At 49.0% G+C, this 25856-nt stretch overlaps 1 protein-coding gene across 1 annotated transcript; it reads left to right on the top strand.

The window, feature by feature from the left end:
- Positions 1 to 2659: 2659 nt before the first annotated feature.
- Positions 2660 to 25561, top strand: CUNH6orf89 (chromosome unknown C6orf89 homolog). Its single transcript, XM_008637544.2, has 8 exons — positions 2660 to 2829; positions 3174 to 3382; positions 4764 to 4929; positions 18191 to 18345; positions 18662 to 18783; positions 19847 to 19973; positions 20689 to 20812; positions 21194 to 25561. The coding sequence occupies exons 1-8, from the start codon at positions 2796 to 2798 to the stop codon at positions 21277 to 21279; spliced, it is 1023 nt and encodes a 340-aa protein (XP_008635766.2). The 5' UTR covers positions 2660 to 2795; the 3' UTR covers positions 21280 to 25561.
- Positions 25562 to 25856: the final 295 nt, after the last annotated feature.

Below are 25856 nucleotides of genomic sequence, written 5' to 3'. Positions count from 1 at the left end.
GGTCCCTCCGGAGGGATTTCAGCGCAAGGCTGGGACCTGACCCCCGGGCAGGGTGAGGGAGGCGGCATTAAGGGTGTTAAAGCAGATGGGAATATATTTTTATATCTGTGCACATCATTATATGTTCACCAGCAAGGCGAAAGCTTTCCCTTTTAAAGACTCCTCCAGCAGCGTTTCTGTCTAAATATTTACCTTCTGAAGCCTTGGACTAACCACCCTGGGGTGTGTGGGCAGAACTGGGCACTTGGGTGCAAACCCTGCAGGCCAGGTGCCATCACTGTTTGTGGAGAGAGCTGCTGATTCCTCACAGTGTGGTGGAGTTCATTAAAAAGCCAGAATAACAGATGGGTTCCTCGTTTAAAGGCCTCTCTCTAAGGGGTTTGCAAGGGATGAGCCCTGCTCAGTGTGTGTGGTGGCAAAGAGGGTACAGTAGCCTGTTGTTATTGTTTTGTCGGTTGTATTGCAGGAATAGGAAGGAAAATAATGGGTTGTTATTTGTTTTTTAAGGCCTCATCTGTTCCCCAACAGTGTAGGAGCATAATGTAATGCCTTATTTCCTAGCTGGAGGATTGAGTTACCCTTGAATTTGTCAAGGAGCTGGATTGGGTTTTTAGTGTCTGTGATTTACAAGGGTTGTCTACAAAGGTGTTTGCTCAGAGTGGAGTGTAAATAGAGACGGGTGGGAGCTGGGATATATCTCAGCTGTTGTATCTCAGTAGGATTCTTCTGCTGTTTGGAAAAGGGGAAACCACCGTGTTTGACAGCATTTCTGTGGGGATGTTCGTCATAAGTGGTTCCAGGCAGATCATGCAAGCAGGAGAAGCTTGCTGAATCTGCTGGAATTCTGCACGGGGCAGCTTCACAGGGGAAAGCTTTGGCACTTGGGGGCCAGAGAACACTAGATAATCTTTCAGACCACTTAGCACACCAGTTATAGTGTCCAGGCAACTAGAGTAACCAGAAAAGCTGGAGGGGGGGGAAAAAAGGGCCTTTAATATCCTGCAGATGTGCTGGCTCTTGCTTGTTCTATGAATCAGGGTATTGCATGAATGAGTTAGGAAAGCAGTGGCTTGTTTTTATCGTCACGTGCATGGCAGGTGCTTTACAGATGAGAAGAAAAAGTCCTTGTCTTGGAGAGGTTAATATGAGATATTATTGATCCAACCTGCTTTGCTTGCCCATGGGGCTGCTCAGGTGGCAAGATCTGGGACAAATATTTGCATGGAATGCAAGGAATGTCGGTAGAAGAGGGCCAGGAGCTAATTAATCTGGCAATGTAGTGCAGCATGTTCTCCGTTGCACACTCGGGGTTGGGTTGTAATTTGGCATTTTTACCTTTCTGGTGTTTCCGTGGCTGTGGCTAGAAATTTGGCACTAATGTTAATATAACATCTGACATTAACTGCTGGAGTTGAATGCTTAGGCAGCTGCTGACCAAACATATCGGGGTTATTTTTCAGCCAGATAATTTTCCTGATCTGATGCTCCATGTGACCACGTAAACAAGTGTGCAAGGGCAGAACAGGGATCTTGCAGGAAGAGGAGCAGTTGCTGAAGCTGGTAGTCCTGTGAAGCATGGGGGTTTTTAAAATACACCCCAGTGTTGCATTAAAAAGAAGATACTAAAATTGCCATTGCTTGGGGTGTGACTTATAGGAGCCCGTGGTTTAGGGGGAGAGCTGTCGGCCGTTCTTTACAGGCAGATCAGAGTCCAAAGCTGAACTTTATAATGTCTCTTGCTCAATCCATACATTACAGTTGTGGCTGATTTGTGCTGTGGGAGCAGCCAGAACAAATTACAGCTGAGCAAATCTGAGTTTAGGTGCCTTGTTACTCACGGCTGGTCAGGGTGTGCTCAGGTGAGCCAGCAGGTCTGTGCTGGGAGGTGTGTGCAGAGCCCTGTGAACAGTTAGAGTTCTCACAATGCAGTGGCAGAATTGTGGAGCACAGTGGAGAATTGGGTGGATTCGTGAGCTGGTTCCTGGGGCCAGGAAACTGTAGAGCAAAATGGGGACGGGAGCCTGATTGCCATTTTCAGCTGCGATTATCTGATTATCCATCGTGCTTCATGTGTTTTTATGTGGTGGTCCTTGGGCTGTGCTCTCAGGGCAGAGCACTGCCAAACTCTCTCCCAGCTGGCCTGGTTTGATCAGGTTAGTGTTACCCAGCTCAGAAACAGGAGGCAAAGCAAACCTTTAGAGATTCTTTCCCCCAGGCAGTGCCAGTGTATTTCCCAGGCGAAATCTCTCTTTTACATGAGAGATACGTGATTCTCACATTGGAAGTTTGTACCTTGGCCAGCAATTTCTTTGCATCTTTTCTTGAGCCCGTCAGCTGCTCTCCTAGAGGCCTTTGTGGCAGAGCAGGAGTGGTAGAGGAAATTTTTTTTTTTTTTTTTTAGAAACTTAATGTTGATCTCTCATGGGTGTGTTCTTATAAGTGAGAAATAATTTGCTGTCAAATGCCATTTTGTCACCCAGCACAATGCAGTTCTTGCTGGGATATTTAGGTCTGTGGCATCTCTGACCTGCAGGCAGACTTGGAGAGGAAGGTGGGGGCTTTGTTCCTTGCAGAGCAGCTGCTCTCACGTTGCTGTTACTCAATAATCAGTTGGCCTGGACATTAGGTTGCGAAAATTTAAACACATTGTAAACTGCTGAACTTTGCCCCACACATTCTGCTTGTTTCTCTGTCCTGTCCCTATTGCTGACGGGGGATTTAATGAAAACAAATCTGGGTTAAAATAAGCGACTGAAATTACAGCGCGGGAGGGCTTAGCTGGGCTGCTGCGTGTGATGATCAGCTTTGTATTGTTGGCTTTTGTATTTGGTGAGCAATCGCTTTATGGGATGGATTCATTTGGAATAGATGAATAAATGGAGTTTCATTGATTTCTGGGAAGCTTTGTTCATTTACATAAGCTGCGAATCTCAGCCGGTTCTGCTCTTGTCAGGAAATTTCACGGCTTCTTTGAGTCGGCGGGAGATCCTGAACCAGCAGAGACTATTAGGAGTGCAGCTCAGTGTTGTGCTGTTGGCTGGGAACAGGTTTGCTCCAGAGGAGCCTTCCTTCTTTGCCGGGCACTGCCACATTCCTGGGATCGCTGTGCACACGCTGCTCTTGGGTTGTATGGCCGCAGTTGATTCCTGTTAACACACCCAACCTCTCCACAGGGATTTCTCCTCGGGGGGCCATGGAGCTTTCAGCCAACGAGCTCAGCATCTATGACAAGCTCTCCGAGACCATTGATCTGGTGAGACAGACTGGCCACCAGTGTGGCATGTCAGAAAAAGCCATTGAGAAGTTTATCAAGCAACTCTTGGAAAGAAACGAACCCCAGAGGGGCCCTCCACGGTACCCTGTCTTAGTGGCTCTCTACAAGGTAAGATGACTTTTGTGCATGAACACAACATTTAAGGGTCAGGGTTCTCCTTTGCACCTGAGCTTTTTATTTCCCATTGCATTTTCTTGATGAATTTTCCAAAATCTTTGTTTAAAAAGATTTTGTGACTTTGTGACTGTGAAGTGTAGCTTCCTTCCTTCATGCCATGAGCTGCTTTGAGAACAGGAGATAGCTGACCAAGATTTGAAATTGCTCATGTGTGCTGTAGATTTACCATGTCAACACCTTCCTCTCCCATAAATTATTAAATAATGAGATTTGGATTGATTTTTCAGACTAAGATTCCTAGTGTTGGCATCCTGAGTGGAAATGTGGGAAGGAAAGACATTCTTGAAGTCCAGATTTGAGTAATGAAGTGAACATGGCTCTGTTTCTGACCCTGCCACAAACTTGTATATGTCTTTATTCTCCTTCTGGTCTATGAAATAAACCTATTATCATCATGCTTGATGGTAAAAAAATGTTTTAAAAGCCTTAACTAAAAGATTTTGTCAAAAGTTTCGCAAAGTGGGTGAAGGGATGCTATTATTAAGTAGGTTTGAGATCCCAGACTGGTTTGGGTTGGAAGAGATCTTAAAGATCATCTAGTTCCAAGTCCCTGCCATGGGCAGGGCACCTTCCACTAGACCAGATGTTTGCTACAAGTCTGAAAAGCTTCCCACTGACATAATGTTCAGTAATACTTTAGTGTCATCTTTACAAATCCATTGCAATGAGTTTTATTTGGAAAAAAATTCAAGCTCTCTTCCTCATGTCCTATAAAAAGCTGTAAAATGAGGCAGGAGAACAGGAAACTGCAAATTTGAACTTTCAGCTTCTGTTCTTGTTTTTGCTGTTGATTCAGTTTGACTTTGGCCGGGGGGAGAAATGCGTCATGTCATCTCTTTAAGGCTTATTTGGGATTCTGGTATGGAGGAGGGAGCTGGTGCCAACTCTGCCAAAGTGTTTCGAGGCTTGACGGATGTTTGCAAAAGCCACAGGGTTTTCCTTGTGTAAGAGGCATGGCAGGAGTGCAAGCTTTTATTTGATTAGGTAGGGAGGAAAAGGAACTATCTGTAGATAATCCTGATTGATCTCATGCTGGATTATTTGCAGTGCTAAAATACAGGAACAGAGTTGTTTGTGTGGCTTGGGTTTGAAGGCTGCTTAATTTCATCCTTGGACAGCCCTAATAATAAAACTGGGTGACAACTCTGTGTACATAAATAGCATTGCAGCTGAACGAGGAGACCCAGCAAAAGAGTGTTCATGTTGTGGTGCACAACCGCAGCCCTTTGATGGCAGCAGAAGGTGTGTCCCGCTCTGAGGACACCTCAGCTCCCTGCAGTGTGATTAATTCCATGCCTGTTTTCCCTCGCAGGGTCTGCTCACCCTGGGCTTGGTGTTGCTGACTGTTTACTTGGTGATCCAGCCCTACAACCCGCTGCCGCCCGAAGCGCCGCTCTCCAGAGCCCAGGCCTGGGGCTCCCTCGTTGGGCACATCCGGCTGCTGTCCCTGCCCATTGCCAAGAAGTACATGTTGGAGAGTAAGGAAATGATTTCCCTGCTGTAAATTAAGCCTAGCAAGAAATACCAACTTAAATACCAGCCACGCGAGTCACTTGAGCGTCTCCAGGGCACCACAAATGTGTTGCTGGCTTGGCATCATGGTTTTCTCTTTTCCTACCACTGTGCTTAAAAATAGTATCCTGAATTCTAGCTTCGCTAGGACTGAAGCATATTTTATCTCTAACTTGATAATTTTGTTCTTGCGTATTCTCTTTTCCTTGCTTTTAACGCCTTGGGTTTTTCTTCCACAAGAGTTCCATTTCCTCTAGAAGTCTTTGCACTTCTGAGAACCAGAACTGAGATGGCTCTGCTGGGGAAATGTCACCTTTGCTTATTTTTTCTGAGTAAGGCAAAACCAGTTCCTCAACCAAATCTTGATATCTGTGAGCAAAGTGTAAAAACCTCAACTTGTGGCCTGGTTTAAGGAAAATGAGTTTTTGCCTAGTGGCATATTGGGAAGGGCCTGGGGGATTGAGTGCTGCTGTGTTTATGTGGCATTAAGGGCAGTGTGTGTGTGAGGAAGTCAGATAAGGGCTCCCTGTGAGGTCATCCCATCATGGGAGAGGAACATCATGGATTTTCCTAGAATGGGATAATAGAAATGGAAAAGTTTGGCTATTTCTCATTCTTGGTCAATCATTTCCACTCACTTAGACTGGCAGGAGGGTGCAAGCCTGGGCTCTGCCTCTGCTCAAACACAAAGACTGTCAGTGATGATAAAGCTGTGAATTATTTTGAGCAGGGATATGGCACAATGTTGATGGTCTGGCAGGTCACTGTAAAAACAAACTTCTGTAGCTGTGCCCTCGTCAGGTTTATATTTAGCTTGGGCACCTCATTGTGTTGGAGTTGTCTCTGTTGGCTCTGACCTTCCTGTCAGAGCTAAAAAGGGCTCCCTGAAATGCCAGCACCATTTTGCATTCTCTCCCTCCCTCTTTTCCAGTGATGCTGGCATGGGATTTCTGTTGATTCCCGTTTGTATGGGTGGGACAGGGTATCCCCCATTGTTCCTCTTCTTCCTAAAAAACAAAGGTGAGGAGATGGCTCTGATAAGCACTTGACATTAGGAGCCTGCTTATCTACTGCATTCCAGCTTTTCCATGGGTGAACACCCCCCTGCTCCTGTATTGAGATGGAATCCAATGGGAATTTTAATGCTCATTTCACTTTTCACAAGGGCCAGGAGTGACAGGACAAGGGGGAATGGTCTACATTTGAAGGAGTGCAGGTTGGATATTGGAAAGAAGTTCTTCCCTGTGAGGGTGCTGAGGCCCTGGCACAGGTTGCCCAGAGCAGCTGTGGCTGCCCCATCCCTGGAAGTGTCCCAGGCCAGGCTGGACACGACTTGGAGCAACCTGGGGTAATGGAAGATGTCCCTGCCCATGGCAGAGGGTAAAGCAAGATTAATTTGAAGTTCCATTTAAGCTCAAACCAGTCTGGGATTCTATCATATTTGTTCAGATTTTGTCCAGAAGGTTGACGGGTTCTTCCTTCAGATACCACAGGGTCCCTTTGGATGAGAAGAGCCCAGGAAAGTTCCCTGGCACAGCAGGTTTGTAGGACAAGGGCTGCCTGAAACATGAGCATCTTCTTGTGAAGATAAGAGCAGGAGCAGTTCTAGCCTACCTTTGGAAAAAACAGCTGAATGATGAGGAGATGGGGAAACATCCAGAGGAACAGGTGAAACAGGAAGGATGGATGGTAGAGGAAGGATGTGGAGTTATTTAAATGCACATAAAATCCCTCATGCCTCCCTTAGTCCTGTAATTCTTCAGAAGCAATGAGCAATAGGGTGGGCAGCAATCCAGTTCTGGGTAAACGAGGAGAGGGGGGAGGCAGTTCCTGCTTGCTTTCCACAGTATTAGGTTGTGGTGGAAGCCACAGCATGTCCCAATTAACAGATTGACTGGGGTTGGTTGGAGTGACTTTGATCCTGCCTCAGCAAAAGGAACTGGACAAGACCCTGCCTATTTGAATGGGAAAGTGCAGCACCCAGCCTGAACCTTGGCTGGGTTCCTGTGGGAATCCCTCATGTCCTGGCTTCCCAGCAGGCAGCTGCGGCCACTGACGCTGTCCCAGTGACACTGGTGTCACCATCACAGCTTGCTGCTGAGAGGACACTGGTGAAGCCATCCAGCAGAGATCTGGAAGAGGGAATTCCATGGTGTGGGGCTGAGTGCTCTCCCGAGCTCTTTCAGCCCTGCTCTGTGTGTTGTATTATTTTGCCCCTAATTTCGGCCTTGTGGTCTGCTGAAGGGAAGGGGTAAAGCTGCATCTTGTGTCCTGTTTGTTGATGAGAGTGTAAGTCCAGGAGGTCTTGCAGGCAAGTCTGGTGTTCTCTGATCACAGAATCCCAGGATAGTTCAGAAGTTCTTCCTCATGTTGAGGTGGAGCTCCTTGTGTTTTAGTTTGTGACCATTGCTCCTTGTCCTCTTGCTGGGCACCATGGAAAAGTCTGGCACATCCTCTTGGCATCCTTTGGAGATATTTATATGAGTTAATGAGATCCCTTCTGGGTGTCCTCTCTGAGAAGGGATGCTAGCACTGTACCTGAGCAGCAGAGAAAACCACTAATGAAGGGACTCGACGTAGAGACTCCTTTTTTTTGGTCCTGGCAGCTGAAAATTTTGAGGGGGCTGAGGATGGAGCTTGGAGCTTTCTGTGCTCGGGCACCAGTTCAAAGCCAGCTCGGGCTGTTCCTGTTGAAAGCCACCTGTTGTCAGCTGGAGGCTGCCGTGGCCCACCGGCAGTGCTGGCAGACGTTGCTGTGGCGTGGGCGCACGGGTGGTCCTGCTCCTTCCTCTGTGCCTGGGCAGGCAGGGCCAGCCTGGGCTGTGCTGTCCCTCCTGAGCTTTGGAGCAGCTTTCCTGTGTCCGGGGTTGAGGTTGGAGCCCGGTCCCCTGGGAGGTGTGTGGGCTGAGCAGCCAAGTTTGTGTTGCAGAACAAGGGCAGCTCAGTTGCTGGATTTCCCCCGAGAGCCAAGAGCTCCAGTCAGAGTGGTGGTGAGGCTTTGGGAGGAGCAGGGGTGCAGGATGTGCTCCCCTCACCCTCCTGCTCATGGTGACTTGCCCTCCATCCTTGTTCCTTCCACCTAAGAGCCATGCTGTGGGTGACAAGGGCTGCCTGTCTGTCAGTGGCTGTGGGTGGACCTTTGAGCAGCCGAGGTGAGGAGCAATATCCACAAAACTCTCTTGCATTGTTTACAGGATTGAGTCCAAAGTAAATTTCCTTTTTGCCTGTCTCTGTGCTCTCTTGCTTGCTGATTTTTTCCTCCGGATCATTTCCCATATTAAACCTTATGTTCCCACCCTTTGTTCCTTGATAGCTGACTCTTAGACCCTTGGTTTTGGCATCTGTGCCTCTCTTCCAGCTGTTTTCCCAGGGCAAGGTCCCTGTGGTTGGGGAAAAGGTCTGTGGAAATGTGGATTGCATTTGCTCTTCCTGAGCTGGTGTTTATGCAGAGCTTGTGAAAGCCCCGGTGCTGGGTCATGTTGGCTGCTCTGGGCCTGCAGCTCTTGGCACATCAGCCCTTCAGTTATAACCCCGGAGAGGCAGTGGGCTGTCAGACCTCTGGGTCTATCTGCTGTAAGGAACACAGTGTGTTTTGATGGGCACATGGTTTAACTCAAGGCTATCTAATGCTGTTCCAGGGAAAAAGTAAGACCTGTGCATTCTGGATTAATTTCTGACATAGGCTGGGATGGACAAGTAATTCCCTCTGTGTTTCAGTTCTCTGGTGTGAAATAGGGGTATGAGTCCTTCCCTCTCTCCTACATGCATTAGGAAGTAACATATGAGCTCTCAAAGTCTGCAGTAAAGCCAAATGAAAAGGGGTTTTCTATTCTTTTAACAGAAATTTTAAAACCACAGTGCTGGTCACTCTACCTGATTTTTCTTGCCTTCACAGTTGTGTCATCCCTATAGCTTTGTTAATATCTAAAAATGGCTTTTGTTGTAAGCTGGTTGGTAACTGCTCTCTGCCAGCCACACAATGATGTGATGAGCTGCTCATTAAGCTGCGCTCACATTAACTCATGTGTCTGCCCATGGTTAGTTCAGTCCTCGCAGCTCAAAAACCTCAGCAGAGCAGGTCTGTCAGTGGAGAACAGGCTGTGGCCCAGCAACGTGACAATTTGCACATTGTACTGGTAGCAGGGATTGTAATGACCTCAAGGAAAATCCAGCTTTGTTTACAATAATGACACTTGGTCCTGGCCACACGCATCCTGCACAGCCCAGAGTCAGCTGGGTCAGTAACTGCTCAGCACACCTGAAATCACACAAAAGCACACATAGATCTCAGTGCTGGAAAAGAGATCCTGTGCAAGTTACCCCCCAGCTTGGAGAAGAAGTGTTAAATACCCCTTTTTGCCTAGACCAGTAGGTCTAAAATCATGTTTACGGGTTTATATGTAATTATTGTAGAGAAAGGAGCCCAGCTGGAGGAGCAGTGTTTAGCAACACCTTGTAAATGGCCTGTCACTGTGTTACTAAAGCCTGCTGGGTGCCAGAGCTATTTGTGGGGATGGGTCACAGCAGGCTGGGTTACTGGGGGAGGACAGCAGCTGGTTACTGGGAGAAGGCAGCAGCCTCTGCCTCTTGGCTGGCCCACCTTGGGTTTAGCTGGAGGCTTGCCTTGGCACTTGGCCAGCTCCTGTCTCCTCTCTGATCTTAACCCTTTGCAGGCAAAACGCTTCTCCCTCTGCTTCTCTCACTCCGGCCTTGGAGTGTGTTTATCCTTGGCACAGCTCTGTGCAAAAGGGGAGCATCCAGCATGCCTGCCTTGCACGAGGACTTGCTGCTTCTTGAGAGCAGCATGGGCACCCAGGCATTCATCCAGCCTTTCCCTGTGGCTGAGCACCCAGGCGTTCACCCAGCCTTTCTCTGGCTGAGCACCCAGGCGTTCACCCAGCCTTTCTCTGGCTGAGCACCCAGGCGTTCACCCAGCCTTTCTCTGGCTGAGCACCCAGGCGTTCACCCAGCCTTTCTCTGGCTGAGCACCCAGGCGTTCACCCAGCCTTTCTCTGGCTGAGCACCCAGGCGTTCACCCAGCCTTTCTCTGGCTGAGCACCCAGGCGTTCACCCAGCCTTTCTCTGGCTGAGCACCCAGGCGTTCACCCAGCCTTTCTCTGGCTGAGCACCCAGGCGTTCACCCAGCCTTTCTCTGGCTGAGCACCCAGGCGTTCACCCAGCCTTTCTCTGGCTGAGCACCCAGGCGTTCACCCAGCCTTTCTCTGGCTGAGCACCCAGGCGTTCACCCAGCCTTTCTCTGGCTGAGCACCCAGGCGTTCACCCAGCCTTTCTCTGGCTGAGCACCCAGGCGTTCACCCAGCCTTTCTCTGGCTGAGCACCCAGGCGTTCACCCAGCCTTTCTCTGGCTGAGCACCCAGGCGTTCACCCAGCCTTTCTCTGGCTGAGCACCCAGGCGTTCACCCAGCCTTTCTCTGGCTGAGCACCCAGGCGTTCACCCAGCCTTTCTCTGGCTGAGCACCCAGGCGTTCACCCAGCCTTTCTCTGGCTGAGCACCCAGGCGTTCACCCAGCCTTTCTCTGGCTGAGCACCCAGGCGTTCACCCAGCCTTTCTCTGGCTGAGCACCCAGGCGTTCACCCAGCCTTTCTCTGGCTGAGCACCCAGGCGTTCACCCAGCCTTTCTCTGGCTGAGCACCCAGGCGTTCACCCAGCCTTTCTCTGGCTGAGCACCCAGGCGTTCACCCAGCCTTTCTCTGGCTGAGCACCCAGGCGTTCACCCAGCCTTTCTCTGGCTGAGCACCCAGGCGTTCACCCAGCCTTTCTCTGGCTGAGCACCCAGGCGTTCACCCAGCCTTTCTCTGGCTGAGCACCCAGGCGTTCACCCAGCCTTTCTCTGGCTGAGCACCCAGGCGTTCACCCAGCCTTTCTCTGGCTGAGCACCCAGGCGTTCACCCAGCCTTTCTCTGGCTGAGCACCCAGGCGTTCACCCAGCCTTTCTCTGGCTGAGCACCCAGGCGTTCACCCAGCCTTTCTCTGGCTGAGCACCCAGGCGTTCACCCAGCCTTTCTCTGGCTGAGCACCCAGGCGTTCACCCAGCCTTTCTCTGGCTGAGCACCCAGGCGTTCACCCAGCCTTTCTCTGGCTGAGCACCCAGGCGTTCACCCAGCCTTTCTCTGGCTGAGCACCCAGGCGTTCACCCAGCCTTTCTCTGGCTGAGCACCCAGGCGTTCACCCAGCCTTTCTCTGGCTGAGCACCCAGGCGTTCACCCAGCCTTTCTCTGGCTGAGCACCCAGGCGTTCACCCAGCCTTTCTCTGGCTGAGCACCCAGGCGTTCACCCAGCCTTTCTCTGGCTGAGCACCCAGGCGTTCACCCAGCCTTTCTCTGGCTGAGCACCCAGGTATTCATCCAGCCTTTCCCCATGGGCTTTGCAGCCCACACTGCGTCTGACCCTTGGGGCTCAGGGATTCCTGAGCCCAAGGAGCATGGGCCTGCTCTGAATGAAGGGTTGCACAATGAGGCTGCTTGGGAGGTAAGGCAGGATCTGATTTCTAACTTGTTGCCTCTCCTCTTGCTCTCAAAGGATGTTACTTTTTTTTTCCCTAAGCAAAGTTGAGCTGGTTTTTGCTCTTGTTTTTGTGTGTGTTCTTGTGCACCCGCTTTGAGGGCTGGAGCATTTGGACGTGGTTGTGGGTCACAGCATGTGCAGGGCTCCCTCCCATCACTGCACAGCTGCCAGTTTATCTGATCTTTTGTGTGTGTAAGCAACCCTTTTATGATATAACCTGAGAGCAACCAGCAGACATGTGTTGGCTCGTTCAAAGGGGAAAAAAAACGGCTGACTTTGCAGGGCAGGGTGGTGCCAAGCTGTTCATGCTCTCTGTTCCTTTGGCCTTGGTTCAACCAGTGGACTGTTTATTTGGGTTTGCTGGCAGGAAACTAGCCCCAAATCATTGTGGTGCTGTGGAACATAACTCTTCTTTTTACTTCTATATTGTGATGCCTCCAAAATTTCTTGTTTCCTCATTTGTAGAGTGAGTGAATTGTTGCTTTGGACTCGCTTTCCTGGGAAGAGAGTTTGCCATAGGTGGCTTCTTGCAGAGGAATTTAGCAGCCTAGCAGAGCCCTCTGTGCACTAGTGACACAGACATGTCAAACCTTTTACAGGCTGAGGCCACCATCAGGCAGGGAACAGCAGCTGGGAGGGATTTGTTTCCAAAGCTGTTCCTCTGAGGCAGATTGCTCATGCAGTGCAAGCTGTCAGCTGGGGCAGGTAACCAGAGGTGCAGCTGGAGTGGACTTCGGATGCTTTCCTGACAGCTTGGTCCCTGCCTTCCATTTTTGAGACTGGTAGGTGCAGATTTCTCCTGGAAATAATACTCTTTTACCCCAGTGGACTGTGAATTCCTCTTGGGCTCAGCGCAGCAGACTTGATTTCACAATGTCTGGTTGGATCAAAGTCATTTTTGTGCTTTGCTCGAGGTTGACTAATGATCCCTGGGCTGGTGGAGCAGCCGTTACCCATTAGTGAGATGAATGAGTAGTTCTTCAAGCTGTTGACTTCTACCCAGAACAACAATAAAGGGGTTCTTGATGGGTTTTTTGTAGCTGTTATTTTGTTCCTAGCTGTTCCTAAAAATGCTGTGAACCAAACTGGGAGGTACTTTCTTCTCGTGGCATAAATATATTCAGTATACCCAGGGCTACAATAAAAGTTCAGTATGAGGGAGGGGTGAGGATCTTGTGCAGAACAGGGACACTCTTTGGAGTATGTATTTAAAACCCCACTGTGATGCAGTCCTTAATCAGGACTTGCAGGCTGTAATTAATAATCCTCATGTTTCCTGCCTGACTTACTTAAGAACCCATCAGTTTAGCCTGACTTTGACATGACATTATAAATGATCGAATTAATTTTTAGCATAGTGAAGAATTTCAGCAAGATGGAGTTTGGGAAACATTGCTTGTGCAACAAAGTGCTCCAAATGCCTCTTCCAAACTGTGCCACCTGGTGACTACAGAGCTTGGAATTTCTACATCTGTAAAATAAGAATGATGGGATTTACCTGTGTCATAGATTGTGCATCATGAATTGATGCCTAAATTGCTCCGAGTTTTTAAATACTGTTTTAGCTTTCTGTAAAATCTGGGAAAGGGAGTGTGGTGATAAGCATATAGTATATCCTGCTGCAATGGCATAGCACAAGTTACAAGCTGTTTACTCACGGAGTATCTGTGAGTCTGCAGTGGTCCCAAGGCAGCACGTGGCTGGTCACAGGAGGAAGAACAACCTGGCCTGAACGTTCTTTGGCTGTTGAAGCAATAACAGTAGGTTATGAGCTGCAGCTTCACTCTAAGGTTAAGGGCTAGATCTTGCAAATCCCTGCCCTTAAAATAACAGAAAACAGCACTGTAACATCCAGCATCTGGAAGCTGGATATTTCCAAGTGTGGAGAGAGCTGCAGCCCTAATCCTTCTGTGGGTTGGTAGTGATTGGACATCAGAGCACTGGGGGATCTTCATCATGGAATCATGGAATGGTTTGGGTTGGAAGGGACCTTAAAATTCATCTTGCTTTACCCCCTGCCATGGGCAGGGGCACCTTCCACTATCCCAGGGTGCTCCAAGCCCAGTCCAACCTGACCTTGAACACTTCCAGGGATGGGGCAGCCACAGCTGCTCTGGGCACCCTGTGCCAGGGCCTCCCCACCCTCACAGGGAAGAATTTCTTTCCAATATCCCATCTAACCCTGTCCACTGGCAGTGGAAGCCATTCCCCCTCATCCTGGCATTTCATCCCTTGTCCCAGATCCCTCTCCAGTGCTCTTGGATCTTCTTTAGGCACTGGAAGGGACTCTTCAGGTCTCCCCGAAACCTTCCCCTCTCCAGATGAACACACCCAGCTCTCCCGGCTTGGTTCCAGAGCAGAGGGGCTCCAGCCCTTGGAACATTTCCATGGCTTCCTTGGGACTCACTCCAGCAGCTCCACGTCCTTCTTGTGTTGGGGTCCCAGAGTGGAGGCAGCTCTGCGGTGGGGTCTCACCTAAGCGGGGCAAAGGGGCAAAATCCCCTTTTAATGGAACACCCAGGTTTATACAATGGACCTACAAGAAAGGACAAAAAAATGTTTGGGGAATATTCAGTGCACAGCCATTCCTGGGAACCCTGAGTTCATCCGAGGCTTGCTGAAGTTGCTTGAATATTCCTGGACTGGCCCCTGGTGAAGTATGTGGGGAATAGTCTTATCCTCAGAAAGAGGAATCTGGGATTTGGAACCAGCCTTTGCAGGTTGTGGAGCTGCTCAGTACATTAACCAGTTCTCTGGGGAGCTTCCTTCCAGTTACTGTGGGTGATGGCAGCAACAGCCCCTACGGACACAACACCTGGGGGGACTGGAAAGTCCTGGGGGGTCTTCCCTGGGACCAGACTTCCCTGTGCAGACCTGGCTGGCACTTGCCTGCTGGAGATTGCTTCAGCCTTGCAGTCCTGAGTGCTGGGGAGCAAACCAGCTTGGTGGGGAGCCAGCAAACTGCCTCAGCACCTGCAGTGCTGCAAGCAGGAGGTTTCGTGTTTTCAGCACTTTGCTAGGGTCAGAAGCAGCCCTTGGATCTGTGTCCTGCAGGAACAAAAGTTGCCCCTGCTAGAGGCTTCCCTTTGAACCTGCTGCACTGGCAGATTGATCCTGCGTTCTCCATATGGTCCCTAAAGAGAGCAGGGCTTGCTGAGATCCTGCTCTCAGATCCATGTGGGCAAGTTTCCATAAGTTAATTTGCTTTGCTGCAATGGGCAGAAGCAGGGCCAGGTCTTCTCAGGAACCTCTGAGCTTCCAATCTGATTATCCACACCCAGCATCTCTGGGGCTGTGCATGCACACCCCTCTCTAGTGCTGGGGGCAGCCAAAAATTTGGGAGATCCTCTATGAAAACATCCAAGAAGGGCAGGGCACTCATTTTAAATTGATGGTGACTTGAAAATTATTTTTCTGCATAGTGGAAAGTAGAGTCATAAACTCCTTGTAGCATTAATCATAGATGTGTTTTAAGGGAAGGTTGTTATCTCTTGGTCTGTGATGTGTTAGCAGCTGGAGGTCCCAGCCCTGGCTCTGCTAGGAGCTCTCCTGACACAGTGGAGAAGACAGCTCTTGTTCTGGAGAAATAATAACACATAAAAGGAAATATGAGGTGGTTATGGCCGATGGGGAACTGAAGTTCTGTTAAACAGACTGAAGGCTGCCTCTCGAAAAGGGGTGAGAAAGCGCAGAGAAGTTGGCCACACTTCTGTCGTGTAATGGATAGCTGGATGTGTCACTGCTACAGCTGCTCTCCTGCACTCCAGCTCCACAGGGATAATTGCCCACGCCCAGCACTTCAGCTTTTGGATGGGAGTGGATGGGACCATGGTGTGAGGGGTTGTGCTGGGATGAAAAGAGCATCTTCCATTTGCATCCCCGAGCAGCCGTGTGAGTGCACAGACAGCGTGCTTGACTTCCACCGGAACAATCCCCAGGGTGTCTGGCAGGCAGAGTGATAATGTAAAAGGAATGCAGGGAGGGTAAGGAGAGAAAATCAGCATCCTGGGTAAAATCCTGCCCTGGTCCCCAGTGGCAGTTGGCTCCTCAGTGCACCACCTCTCCTCCCGCCCTCCCTGGGAAGGGCAGGCACTGCCCGTACTTGTCATGCCAGTCACACACATGCTGGTGCACAGACTAACACCCTCCACAATAAATCTAAAAGATTAATTACTAGGGGAAAAAAAAAATCCCACAACCCCACTTGCAGCGTTTAAAATGCGTCTCAACCAGTGCTCTGCTCTGGTTATTCATGGAGAAAAGAAATCACCTCCTGAATCGAGCAATTGAGAATGCAAATATCACTGCCTGCCTCAAAAGAGGAATCAAGGCTCTGTACTGTCAAGCTGATTAGCATCCTATTCCGTGGGGTACTGCCCTGAGCCCATAGGGAAAATCTGGGGACAACTGTGCTTAATGCTTAGGGATGAGGTTTCTGAGTTTTGCCCAGAGAGAAATTACAGTCTTGCTACGCCCCGTCTGATGACACACCATAGAGATGTTTTCTTGTTCTCTTCGTGGCGACTGCCCTTTCTCTGGTGAGATCTTTCAGCCTTTTGTTTCCTGTCACTGACCAGCTGTTTTTTGTGAGTTGAGTTTTTTTGTTGTTGTAAAATTGAAGCTTTCTACAGGCAGTGGAACAAAGATTTTCTTTTTGCTCTTGTGAGCAGGGAGGGAAAGTACGTCGGGGCAGTTTCTCATGGGAGTGGAACTTCTGCTTGCAAGAAGGATTTTACACTTTGTTTTGCCTTTTTTCCCCTTTCCCTGAAAGCAGCGTAGATGCACCGTCCAGAAAGACTAGGAATTATATCCCGATCCCTTTCAGTCCATATCCCAGCATTAGGGTGGGAAATGCAGCATTTGGGAGTTGGAAATACTCAGCAAGAAAGAAGCAAAATGAATCCCAGTCTGCTCCTTGTTGTTAGGTCCCAATGAACGTAAATTGTCTGCAATGTTCCTCGTTTTGCCTGTTGCAGATGTCAGAGGAGAAAATAAAACAGGAGCTCTCCTATGAAGTGCTGTTCATCCCTTCTTACCCTTGTGCAGGAGCGTGAGCATGGCTGGAAATCGCGGTGGCAGGAACAGGCAGGTTGTGTGAGGTCTTTTTTCCCCTGAAAAGCTGCTGTGCATCCTTGTTTCCCAACTCGGTTTTTCAGCCAGACTTCACTCTTCTTTCTCCCCTTTGCCACCCCCTTCATTTCCTGAGTTTGCCTGCAGCAGTGTCCGGGAGGCTTTGGAGCTGTTTTGACGTGTGCTGGCAGGGTGGGCCTGTCGTGAGGACAGATCCCCGGATGTTTCATGTGAGATATGTCCCAGGCCTTGGGTTTTTTCCTGACCCACCCTGACAGATCAGGGCTGGGATGGGTTTGCTGCCACTGCCAGAGTTAAGCCTCTTCCATTGGATTAAGGCTGCAGAACCAGGGCTGTCACTACCACAAAATCTGTGTTTGAAGTGGAATTTCCATGAACCTCTCCCAATTCTCACAACCTCCTGCTGTATCTCCAAATATAAAATTAGCGTGTGGGGTATTTAGGCTGGATATCAGAGAGGGGTTCTTCCCCCAGAGGGTGCTGGGCACTGACCAGGCTCCCCAGGGAATGGTCCTGGCCCTGAGGCTGCCAGAGCTCCAGGAGCGTTTGGACACCGCTCTCAGGCACAGGATGGGAGTTTGGGATGTCTCTGTGCAGGGCCAGGAGTTGGAATTTGATCTTTGTGTGGTTCTGTGATTCTGTAAATCAGAGCTATACCCTTTCAGTGTGGTGGCTGCTCTGCAGATCCTTTAGCAGAGAAATACATGGGGTGTTCAGCATTGTCCTGCTCATTCCCTGCTGCAACAAGTCCCTTCTCTTAATGTTTCTTTGTTTTTTTTGGGAGAGTTGTTAAGTTGGAGGAGGGAGGCTGGATATAGGCATCAAGTTGTGCTTTCATGTAAAAATTGAATTTTTGAAGATGTAAACATATGCAGTGTTCATTGTAGGCCAGTTCAGCTGATTGTGGTGTAACAACAATTTTTGGAATTTAAAGTGGATGTAGCTGTGGTCCAGGGGTTGCTCATGCTGGGACTTTTCTCCCCATTTCATCTTCAAGAAAGATGGGATGAATGAAAACAGCAGCAGCATGTCTTGGTGAAATCCCACATTCCCCAGCATCCTCTGCACATCAGAGACTGGGCAACCATTGCCTGGGACAACGTATTTCTAAATTAACACAGTGGTAAAGAGGAGGGTGGTGATTTCAGGTATATCCTAGCAGGGTTCATGACACCAGTGCTGACCTTGTGGAAATGACTCTTTCCAGCCTGGATCTTTTTTGGTTTACTGGGTGTTACCTCCTTGATAACACTTTTGGGTTGCTCTTTTGCTTATGGACTTGTTTCAGTTTAATTACACTACATATGATGGTTGCCATCCTTCTGTTGCTCATGGAAGGGTAGCTGAGCCTATGTGCCTCATGTACAGAGAAGTGGAATTTCCATAAACTCTCCCATTTCTCACAACCTTCAGCTGTATCTCAAAAATGTGCTGGAAACATTCTCTCCAGTTCCCTGCCTGGTGAAGCTGCTTCTTTTGAGTTACAGCCATCAGAAACTATAAGAAATCTCAGTGTTTCACATTAGGGATAATGAGTTTATCACTGAATTTGTCTCCTTTCCATTCCATTTTTGGTCTTACTGAGCAGGTTTCCCTTGTTTCTTCCCCAGAATGCCAGGACTGGTGGGCAGCAGGTTGCAGACAGAACGCTTCCGCACTTCCCGCGAACTGCACAGTCTGTTCTGCTGTGAAAAGCCTTCAGATAGTGACAGACTTCAGAGAACTATCAGAAAAGCTCCAGAGGCATCAGCCTTTTCTAATCAAGGTAATGCAGGGATTTGTGAAGCTGGGTGATGAGTCCAGACTCTTGAACAGCACGAGCCCATAACCCCTGCCCAGTATTTTCACCCATGAACTCAAACTGCTCGTTCAGAACGTGTGTCTAAGAGGACATTTCACCCCGGTGTGAAGATGTGGGAGGAGAGAGCTCCCTGCATTGTTCCTCTGAGTAGTGATCTTTGTATTTGGACATTTAGCAATCTACGTGGCTGTTACTCTTGGATGTTTTCTAGTGGGAGGGAAGTGGGAGCAGGGTGCAACCCTGGGGGCACAGCTTTTATCTTTGTTTCATGTTCTTTAAGACAGGGCAGCATCTCTCCTATGAAGAACTGAAGCATTTTCAGTCCCAGGATCCAGAACTGGCAGAGGTTATAATAGAAGAAAATTCAGCTGAATTGTGGAGCTGCCCATTTTTCTTTCCCTGGTGAGTCAGACAAAACATGTGATGGATGGACACATCCTTTCTGCAGGGGTGCTCAGGCTCTGCCTGTGTGAACCACCAGTGCCTGCAAGTTGCACTTCAGCTGGAGGGAAGGAGAACAGGAGTGGGTTACAGGCTGCTTCTGTTTGCTGGCACTGATTTGTTTGAGGACAAGACTTCTGCACTAAAAAATGGAGAGCTGTGGCTTGGTCTCCAGGTATTGCTCCCCTTACAAGATAAAATTATCACAGTGGCTGCCTGGTCCTGCTCTTCAGGCTGTAAATCATCTGGGCTGTGATCTGATCACCTGAGGTAACTGGTTCACATTTCTATCGCCTCTCTCTGCTCAGTGGAAATCCTCCACCACTGGTGCTGACTGAGAAGAGATGCCATGACTTCTGCAGACACTGAGAAGTAATGGAAAGTCAAGGAATCCTGCAATTTGTGTTTGGTCTTGTGCAGAAAATATGGCCAGCACTAATCGTGCCCCTGTTAACCAAAAGCAGTTTGCCAAAGCCTTTAAGTGTGAACAAGACATGTGAACAACTCAGAGCTCTCTAAGGTCTCAACTGGTAGAGGGATGGTCAGGGTACTGAAGAATTAATTATGTCAGGCCCCTAGACAGGGATGTAAAAATACCAAGTCCCACCTGGACTTTTCCAGTTACATTTCCTGGTCTAGAGAACAGCCTTGGATCCCCCTGCCTCGCCATGTGGTTTCAGTTATGGCTGTGTCCGATGCCACCTCTCTGCATCTTTTGTAATGAATGGATCTGGTCAATGACTTGGATGATTTTAAGCGAAAAGGGGAGGGAAATTAAGTTTAGATATCCATCAGGATATGTTTGTTCCCTCTTTACATGGTCCTGGTGCAGGAGCCCAGAGGAAAGCAGGAAGGAGCACACGTTAACAGGCTGAGGTTGAATTTTGCTCCTGCCTCCCAGGGCTAGTCTGTCATGCTGTTTATCAAGCATGAACGTTTGGGAAGAATTTTATCTGGAAAGTAGCTTTTAAATGCAAACATTATCATTGTATGGTAATTCTTTAATATGGGTTGGTTTGTTTAGGAACAAGCCTGTGAATAAATCTCGGATTCTGCAGGAATTTTTCCCCCCTTCCTCTTTGCTGTCCTTCCCCAAGACAGTGTCCCTGGAGAGCTGCTTCCTCATCCGGCATCCAGATTTGGGGAATAAGGTGAGAAATTCATTCCAGAGACCTTTTCCTGTCTATGAGCTGTCTCCCAGCAGCTCTGAGTTTTTGTGGGATTTGCAGGGTATTTTTAGCTGATACAATCCTGAAAAGGAGCATTTGGGGTTGTATCAGTTCTGTTCACCCCTATGGAAAGTGGCGTCTCAAGGTGTCTGTGCCTCCCAGCAGTTGTGTCTAGTTTGGGGAGGGAGATACCCTGTGCTCACCTCCCTTGGCAGCTGGAGACGTCACAGAATCAGAGGATAAATTCCAGAATAGTTTGGGTTGGAAGGGACTTTAAGGATCATCTCATTCCATCACCCCTTGCCTGCTTCATTCATGTGTCTGGCCTTGCTCTATAGCTGGGTGAGGTCTTTTTGTGCATAGTTGGGCAGAATTCATTTAAGAGTTGCATTTTAGGAGTTCCTGGCAGTGAGTCTCACTCATTCTGAGACACTTCAGGCTTCTGGCCTGATCTTCTCCTCTATGTTTTCCTGAGTTTTGAGGATGTGCAGGGCCTGCCTTGCCTTGGAGGAGAGGAGAACCCTTGCATGCAGCTGACCTCAGCTGTGATTCTGTGATCTGCTGGTAACTGGGGGAGCAGCAAACGTGTTGTTTGCTCTGTCTCACCTGCCTGCAGGGCAGTGACTTGTCCCTACTTCAGGCAGACAGAGCCAAGGAAAGCTGGCCAGGCTTTTGAAATCCTCTCCTCCCATCCTAGAGCTACAGCCTGCACAGCCTCTTTGCTGTTGGAAGTGGGCAGCTCACCCTGACTGTTGCACCTCTGGACACGTGCAGAGGACACTGTGAGATGTTCAAGGTGGAGCTGGAAGCTGGGGATTTGGGTAAGTACCAGAGTGGGGTGTGCAGGGACTGGGAGAGCCCTTGGAATCAGGAGACTGCTTCCAGCTGGGTATTTTCTGTCTGACACCTAGGATGGTGGTTTGTGCCTTTGTCACCTCCAGACTGGTGTGTGCCTGCTTGTCACAGCACAGGGAGTGATCCTTTTGGACTGGGAGTTTGTGGCCTGGAACACCAACACTGGGATACCAGGAGATGCTCAAAGCTGAGCAGTGTGGGTACACAATGGGTATTACAAACCCAGTGCCCACTGAGGGAAGTGTCTTTCCAAAGAGCTCCAGCATGACCACATCCCTTCGTGGGAAATGGGAGCACTCACTAAGGGTGGACTCATCTAACAGAGCCTCTCCATTGCCTCTTCCCAGGTTATGCCAGTGCAGACCACTGGACAATGAGCTTCATGGCCAGAGGGACAGAGCCAGCGGTGATTTGTGATGGAGCTGCCAGCTAAGGATGGTGGGGTGGGAAAACAGAGCTGTTCCCAGGAGAAGAAGACTTTCAGCTTTGAAGCCAAGGCAACATCTTGAGAGGAGTGAGCCGGGGCAACTGGGGCAGGCAGCTTTGCCACCCTGCATGTTTACAGTGTTGAAAAATGACTATTTTCCTGACCCTTGAGGTAATTCTTTGCCTTTCCTCAAATGTATTTTGGGAGAAGCTCAAGCTATTTATGACCCTCCCTGTCCCCTCAGGTAAGCCCTGGGTTTGCAGCAAAGGGTTTTCTTTCCAGGAGCAGCAGATGGATTTCTCAGGATGAGATTCACCTTGTGTTCTTTGTGGATTATGGCACTTCTGAAACTTCCTGGGGGGTTTGGGAGTGGATGGGGTGTGTGACATTTCTGTGTACATTCCTCCTGAGGAGGAAGCTTTGAGCCTGTGTAGTCAGGCCAGTTCTATAAAGGGAATGAATTGGTGATGTGTCCCAGCTCTCCCTCACGTCCGCAGCTGTGTGAGCCCTGCAGAGCTGATCTGCTCCTGCTCCTGGGCCAGGGAGAGCCTTGAGCCTGAGGGCAGAAACTCTCACTCACTGCATCCTTCTTGTACCAAAAGAATCCCTTCAGACCTCTCAGTGTTGTGATCACCCTTCTGCAGCTCTCTATCAGCAGGTTGTGAGTGAGTCAAATGATAATTGTGCTTTTCTTCACCTCTACTTCCTTTCCTGCAAAAACACCGACACACACATCAGTGGTGCTGGCAGTGCAGGAATTCTGGCTGGAGCTGGGGCTGGGAGCAGAGCGGCTCTGTCCGGCTTTCACCTCAGCCACCAAGGGAGCCCAGCCCGTGGTACCTCTGGGAGCACCTGAAGCTCCCTCTTCCCTGGCATATTTTTGCATTGACTCCTTCCAGATCTGGAACTCTGTCTTCAGAATGAACGTTGGTTTTTCCTGGGTCCTTTCCAAGCTGCCTTTGCGTGTTTCCTGCTGCTGGAGCAGTGCTGTCTCCAGTGCCCTGAGAGAGGCTCAGGTTCGGTGTTTGCAGGCTGCGGATGCTCCGGTCCCTTCCAAGTCTGATCCTTTGGGTCTGATCCCGCTGCTGAAGATCACTTACAGATGTGTCTGGCTGAACTCATAGGCCAGGGCTGGAGTTCAGGACATACTCTCACACTTGTTAATATGGAGTTGGGAGGGGTTTTGGTTGTTAGTGAGTTAACTCTGTTCTCAGGAGCAAGAGCCTTTTTCTCTGTAAATATTTTAGGTACGTGTAAAATGACAGATTGGGAAAATGTCTGTCCAGCCTTTGTTTTTGAGGAGAATGGGAGCAAGCATCGTGTTAATGTGATTAGGGGCTGACAAAAGCTGCCAAGTGGGATGACCACGTCTGGCTCCTGTACAAGGATAAGGCAGCGGACAGTTCCTGCTCCAAAGAATTTAGTCTGAGGCCTTGACACTACAATCATTTCTATGCATATCCCTTGTTTTTCTCCTGTCAAAACAATGAGAACAAGCCCAGCACCTGTGTCAGTCTGTGCATGGCCCTTGGTGCTGGACGCACACCAGATCTAGTAGAACCAAAGGGGGAGAGTCTGGCTCTCTCAGGATAGAAAAGGACTAATATAATTTGTTACAAAATATTAAAGGGAATTGGACTAATAAAACTTCCATTAGTATTCTCACTACTTGGAGTGTATTTCACACTCATGACACTACATGGAGTCTTGTACATGCCAAGACACACACACACACCACCCCTCTCCCTCCTCTTAAAGCCTGGGTCTTAGTTAATGGAAACTTGGGAGTTCAGTGATGGCAGAATTAGGGCCTCATTAGTGGCAGTTGCTATTTACACTTTGGCAGCTTCTCAAATCAAATTCAAAGGCTGACAAGGCTACTTCACCTCTTACTGGTTTTGTATCTGACCCATTTTTTAAAGCATTTGCTCAGAGATGCTGCTGGAGCCATTCTTGCTGAGATTGCGGCGGTTCGGTGACACTGTCACTGCTAAGTGTCCTTGACTGTAACTTGTAAAAGAGCTGCGGAGACAATTCCCAAGTGTCTGTGAAATGCCTGGATTTTGAGAGTCACACTTAAGCTATTGTGGCTGTCTGGCTCTTTCGGGAAGAAGCAGAGAAAATGGATCTATTTACAGTTGCTGTTTGGACTGGGGGGAGGAGGGGGAGGAAAGGGCAGGTTTGTGCCTGTTTAGCAGAAGTGTTCTCACGTAGTGCTTCCCCCTTCCTCAAAGAGTTGCAGCTGGTTGGACAGGAGCTGGTGAGCCTGGCCTGTTTGCAGAGCAGCCTTCCAAGTGCACTTTATGGGCTCTGCATAAGTTTCCAGCTCTGTCTCAGCGATACATTGCATATATCCCAGCCTCGCTCCCTTTGGAGTTTACATCATTTGTTTTTAAGCTCTGGTATATTTTCTCTTCCTTTTCCAAAAGCTGTAAGGAATTAGCTGCTAAACTAAAACAGGAGGGCAGTTCTCCTGCTGATAAAGAGCCGATTTTGGCCGGAGTGCGGAGCCCTGGTCTGCAGCACAGCTTCCAGAGCAGCTCCTGTCTCCAGCTGCCAGAGGAGTGGTGCTCACACCTTCCACATCCCAGGGTGGGTGAGGAGCCACAGTGGGAAACCTGGAGGTGAGGCCACAGTGGCAAAACTAGCATGGCCAAAGGGAGGTTTTGATACCTTACCTGCAATTAAGCCCAGGTCATCTTCCACATGCAGAGCTCCAGCTTCACAGAGTCCCTGGAAAGGCTGCAGGACTTCCCTAGAGAATCTGCCGAGGTGGACCTGGGGGGAATGGGGCTGTTCCTGCAGTTATTGAGGTATCATAGTGACAGCCATGATCAGATGAGTCACGGAGGGGGTGTCCCACTGTGGTTTCCCTCACTTCCCCTTTGGCACTCTCTGTGCTGGTTTGGACAATCTCCCACTCCCACCCTGCCCAGCTCACACAGGTTCCCGGTCAACACATTTTAAAGTTCCTTTGTGTGCTTCAGAGCTTGTTGCCTGTGAGCTGGGAGATGGAGTCCTCCCCACCCCACATCCCAAAGGCTGCAAAGCTGCTCTGAAATCACACCAGAAATCGGTACTACCCACGAGCAGGCAGACGTGAGGAGGGGTCACCTCTGCACTTGCCAGGCTGGAAGGACGGGCTGTCCCCGTCAGCTGGGCGGGAGGATCGTGGTTTAAAGCTGCTCCCCAAAGCAGGGGTCACTGACCGGTGCTGTCAGTCAGTCCTGAACTCAGGGTAACTGAAAGGAGGAGAAAGGATTATTATGATTTACTTCAGTACCAGGAAATCAGCAGCCCCCACGGGAGCCAAGCTGACAGTTTCTATTGATTTTTTTTTTGCTTTCTTTGTTCCTTTTCTTCTTTTCCCTGCCCACTGTTATTGCACACATTGATTCCCCCGAGGGGTCCCTTTGCAAGGCCCTGGAGAGCTTTGAGTCAGATTTCCCGTGAGTCTCTAGACTTCAGCTTCTCCCACCAGGCCTGTTTTTGCAATGTTCTGGAGGAGAAGCTGGTTTGTCTGGGCTGGATCAAAGCACCTCCCTTCCCTCATGGCCTCCCAGCTCCAGCAGCAGCAGCAGGAGGAGGTGAGGAGCAGGAGAGCACCTCATGGTAGAGATGTGAGCTCTGTAAACACCAGTGTCCCTGAAAGGGGATCCTCCTGCCTTGAAACCCTCTCGTTCATCACAGTGATGCTGCTCCAGGAGGGAAGTTTCCACACACCCCAATCCCAATCGTGGCCCCCAAGAGAACTGAACACTTCCTGGGGTGAGGCCGTTCCAGTGGGTGCACAAAGCTTTTGCTTCCTGCAAACCAAACTTTCTCCTCTCGGTAAATTTTATAGGTAGAACTCGATATCCTCCTCTTCAGGAACCTCCTCCTTGTAAAGAGCAGATTTAGTGTCCTGCTGAGTTAGACAAGAGAGATGCTGGACTTCCCTTTGCTTTGGAGATTCAGACAAATGGCAGGTGATTTATTTTTAGCATTATCTCTTTGTCTTGGGGAGGGGAGCCACATTCTAAAGGCTCAGGGGTGCTGGGAAGTAAAGCTATATATGCATAAAGACTGTTTCAATGCTGAACACTAAATTCAGTGGTGGATTAAAAAAAAAAAGAATGTAAATATGCACTTAATGCAGAATTTTATGGATGGTCCTAATTTAATATATTGCAAACTTTGTAAATACTTGGGAAAAGCCTGTAAAGTGTGTAAATAAATGAGATTTGTATGTAAGAAGAATAAAAAAGTTTTTACTTTTTGCAATTAAATACAAGTGTTAATGACCCTTTTCCCTTTTCCTGATTTTTATTTTCATGTTGCATGTCAGCTATTTGAGGGGTTAATTAACCTTTCTTAGGGCAATTTTTCTAAGGGAAGTGTAATTTTAAAAGAAAAGTCAGAACACTTTTGTTAGAAAAATGTCATAAGAAACAGTTTGTGAAAAAGGAGAACTTTGGAGAATGTTCTGTGGGTTTTAGCCTGGTTCTCTGAACAAAGTTGATGCAACAGCTCTGCCTGTCCCTCCTTTCTTTTCTTCCCAGTAACAATCTCCATCTTTCCTTCACAATTCAGTTGATTTCAGC

The sequence above is a fragment of the Corvus brachyrhynchos genome, unplaced genomic scaffold (genome assembly GCF_000691975.1).
Source record: "Corvus brachyrhynchos isolate BGI_N302 unplaced genomic scaffold, ASM69197v1 scaffold607, whole genome shotgun sequence".
Lineage (NCBI taxonomy): Eukaryota > Metazoa > Chordata > Aves > Passeriformes > Corvidae > Corvus > Corvus brachyrhynchos.
The sequence above is the reverse complement of the archived record's forward strand: the minus strand, read 5'-3'. Positions and strand labels throughout refer to the sequence as shown.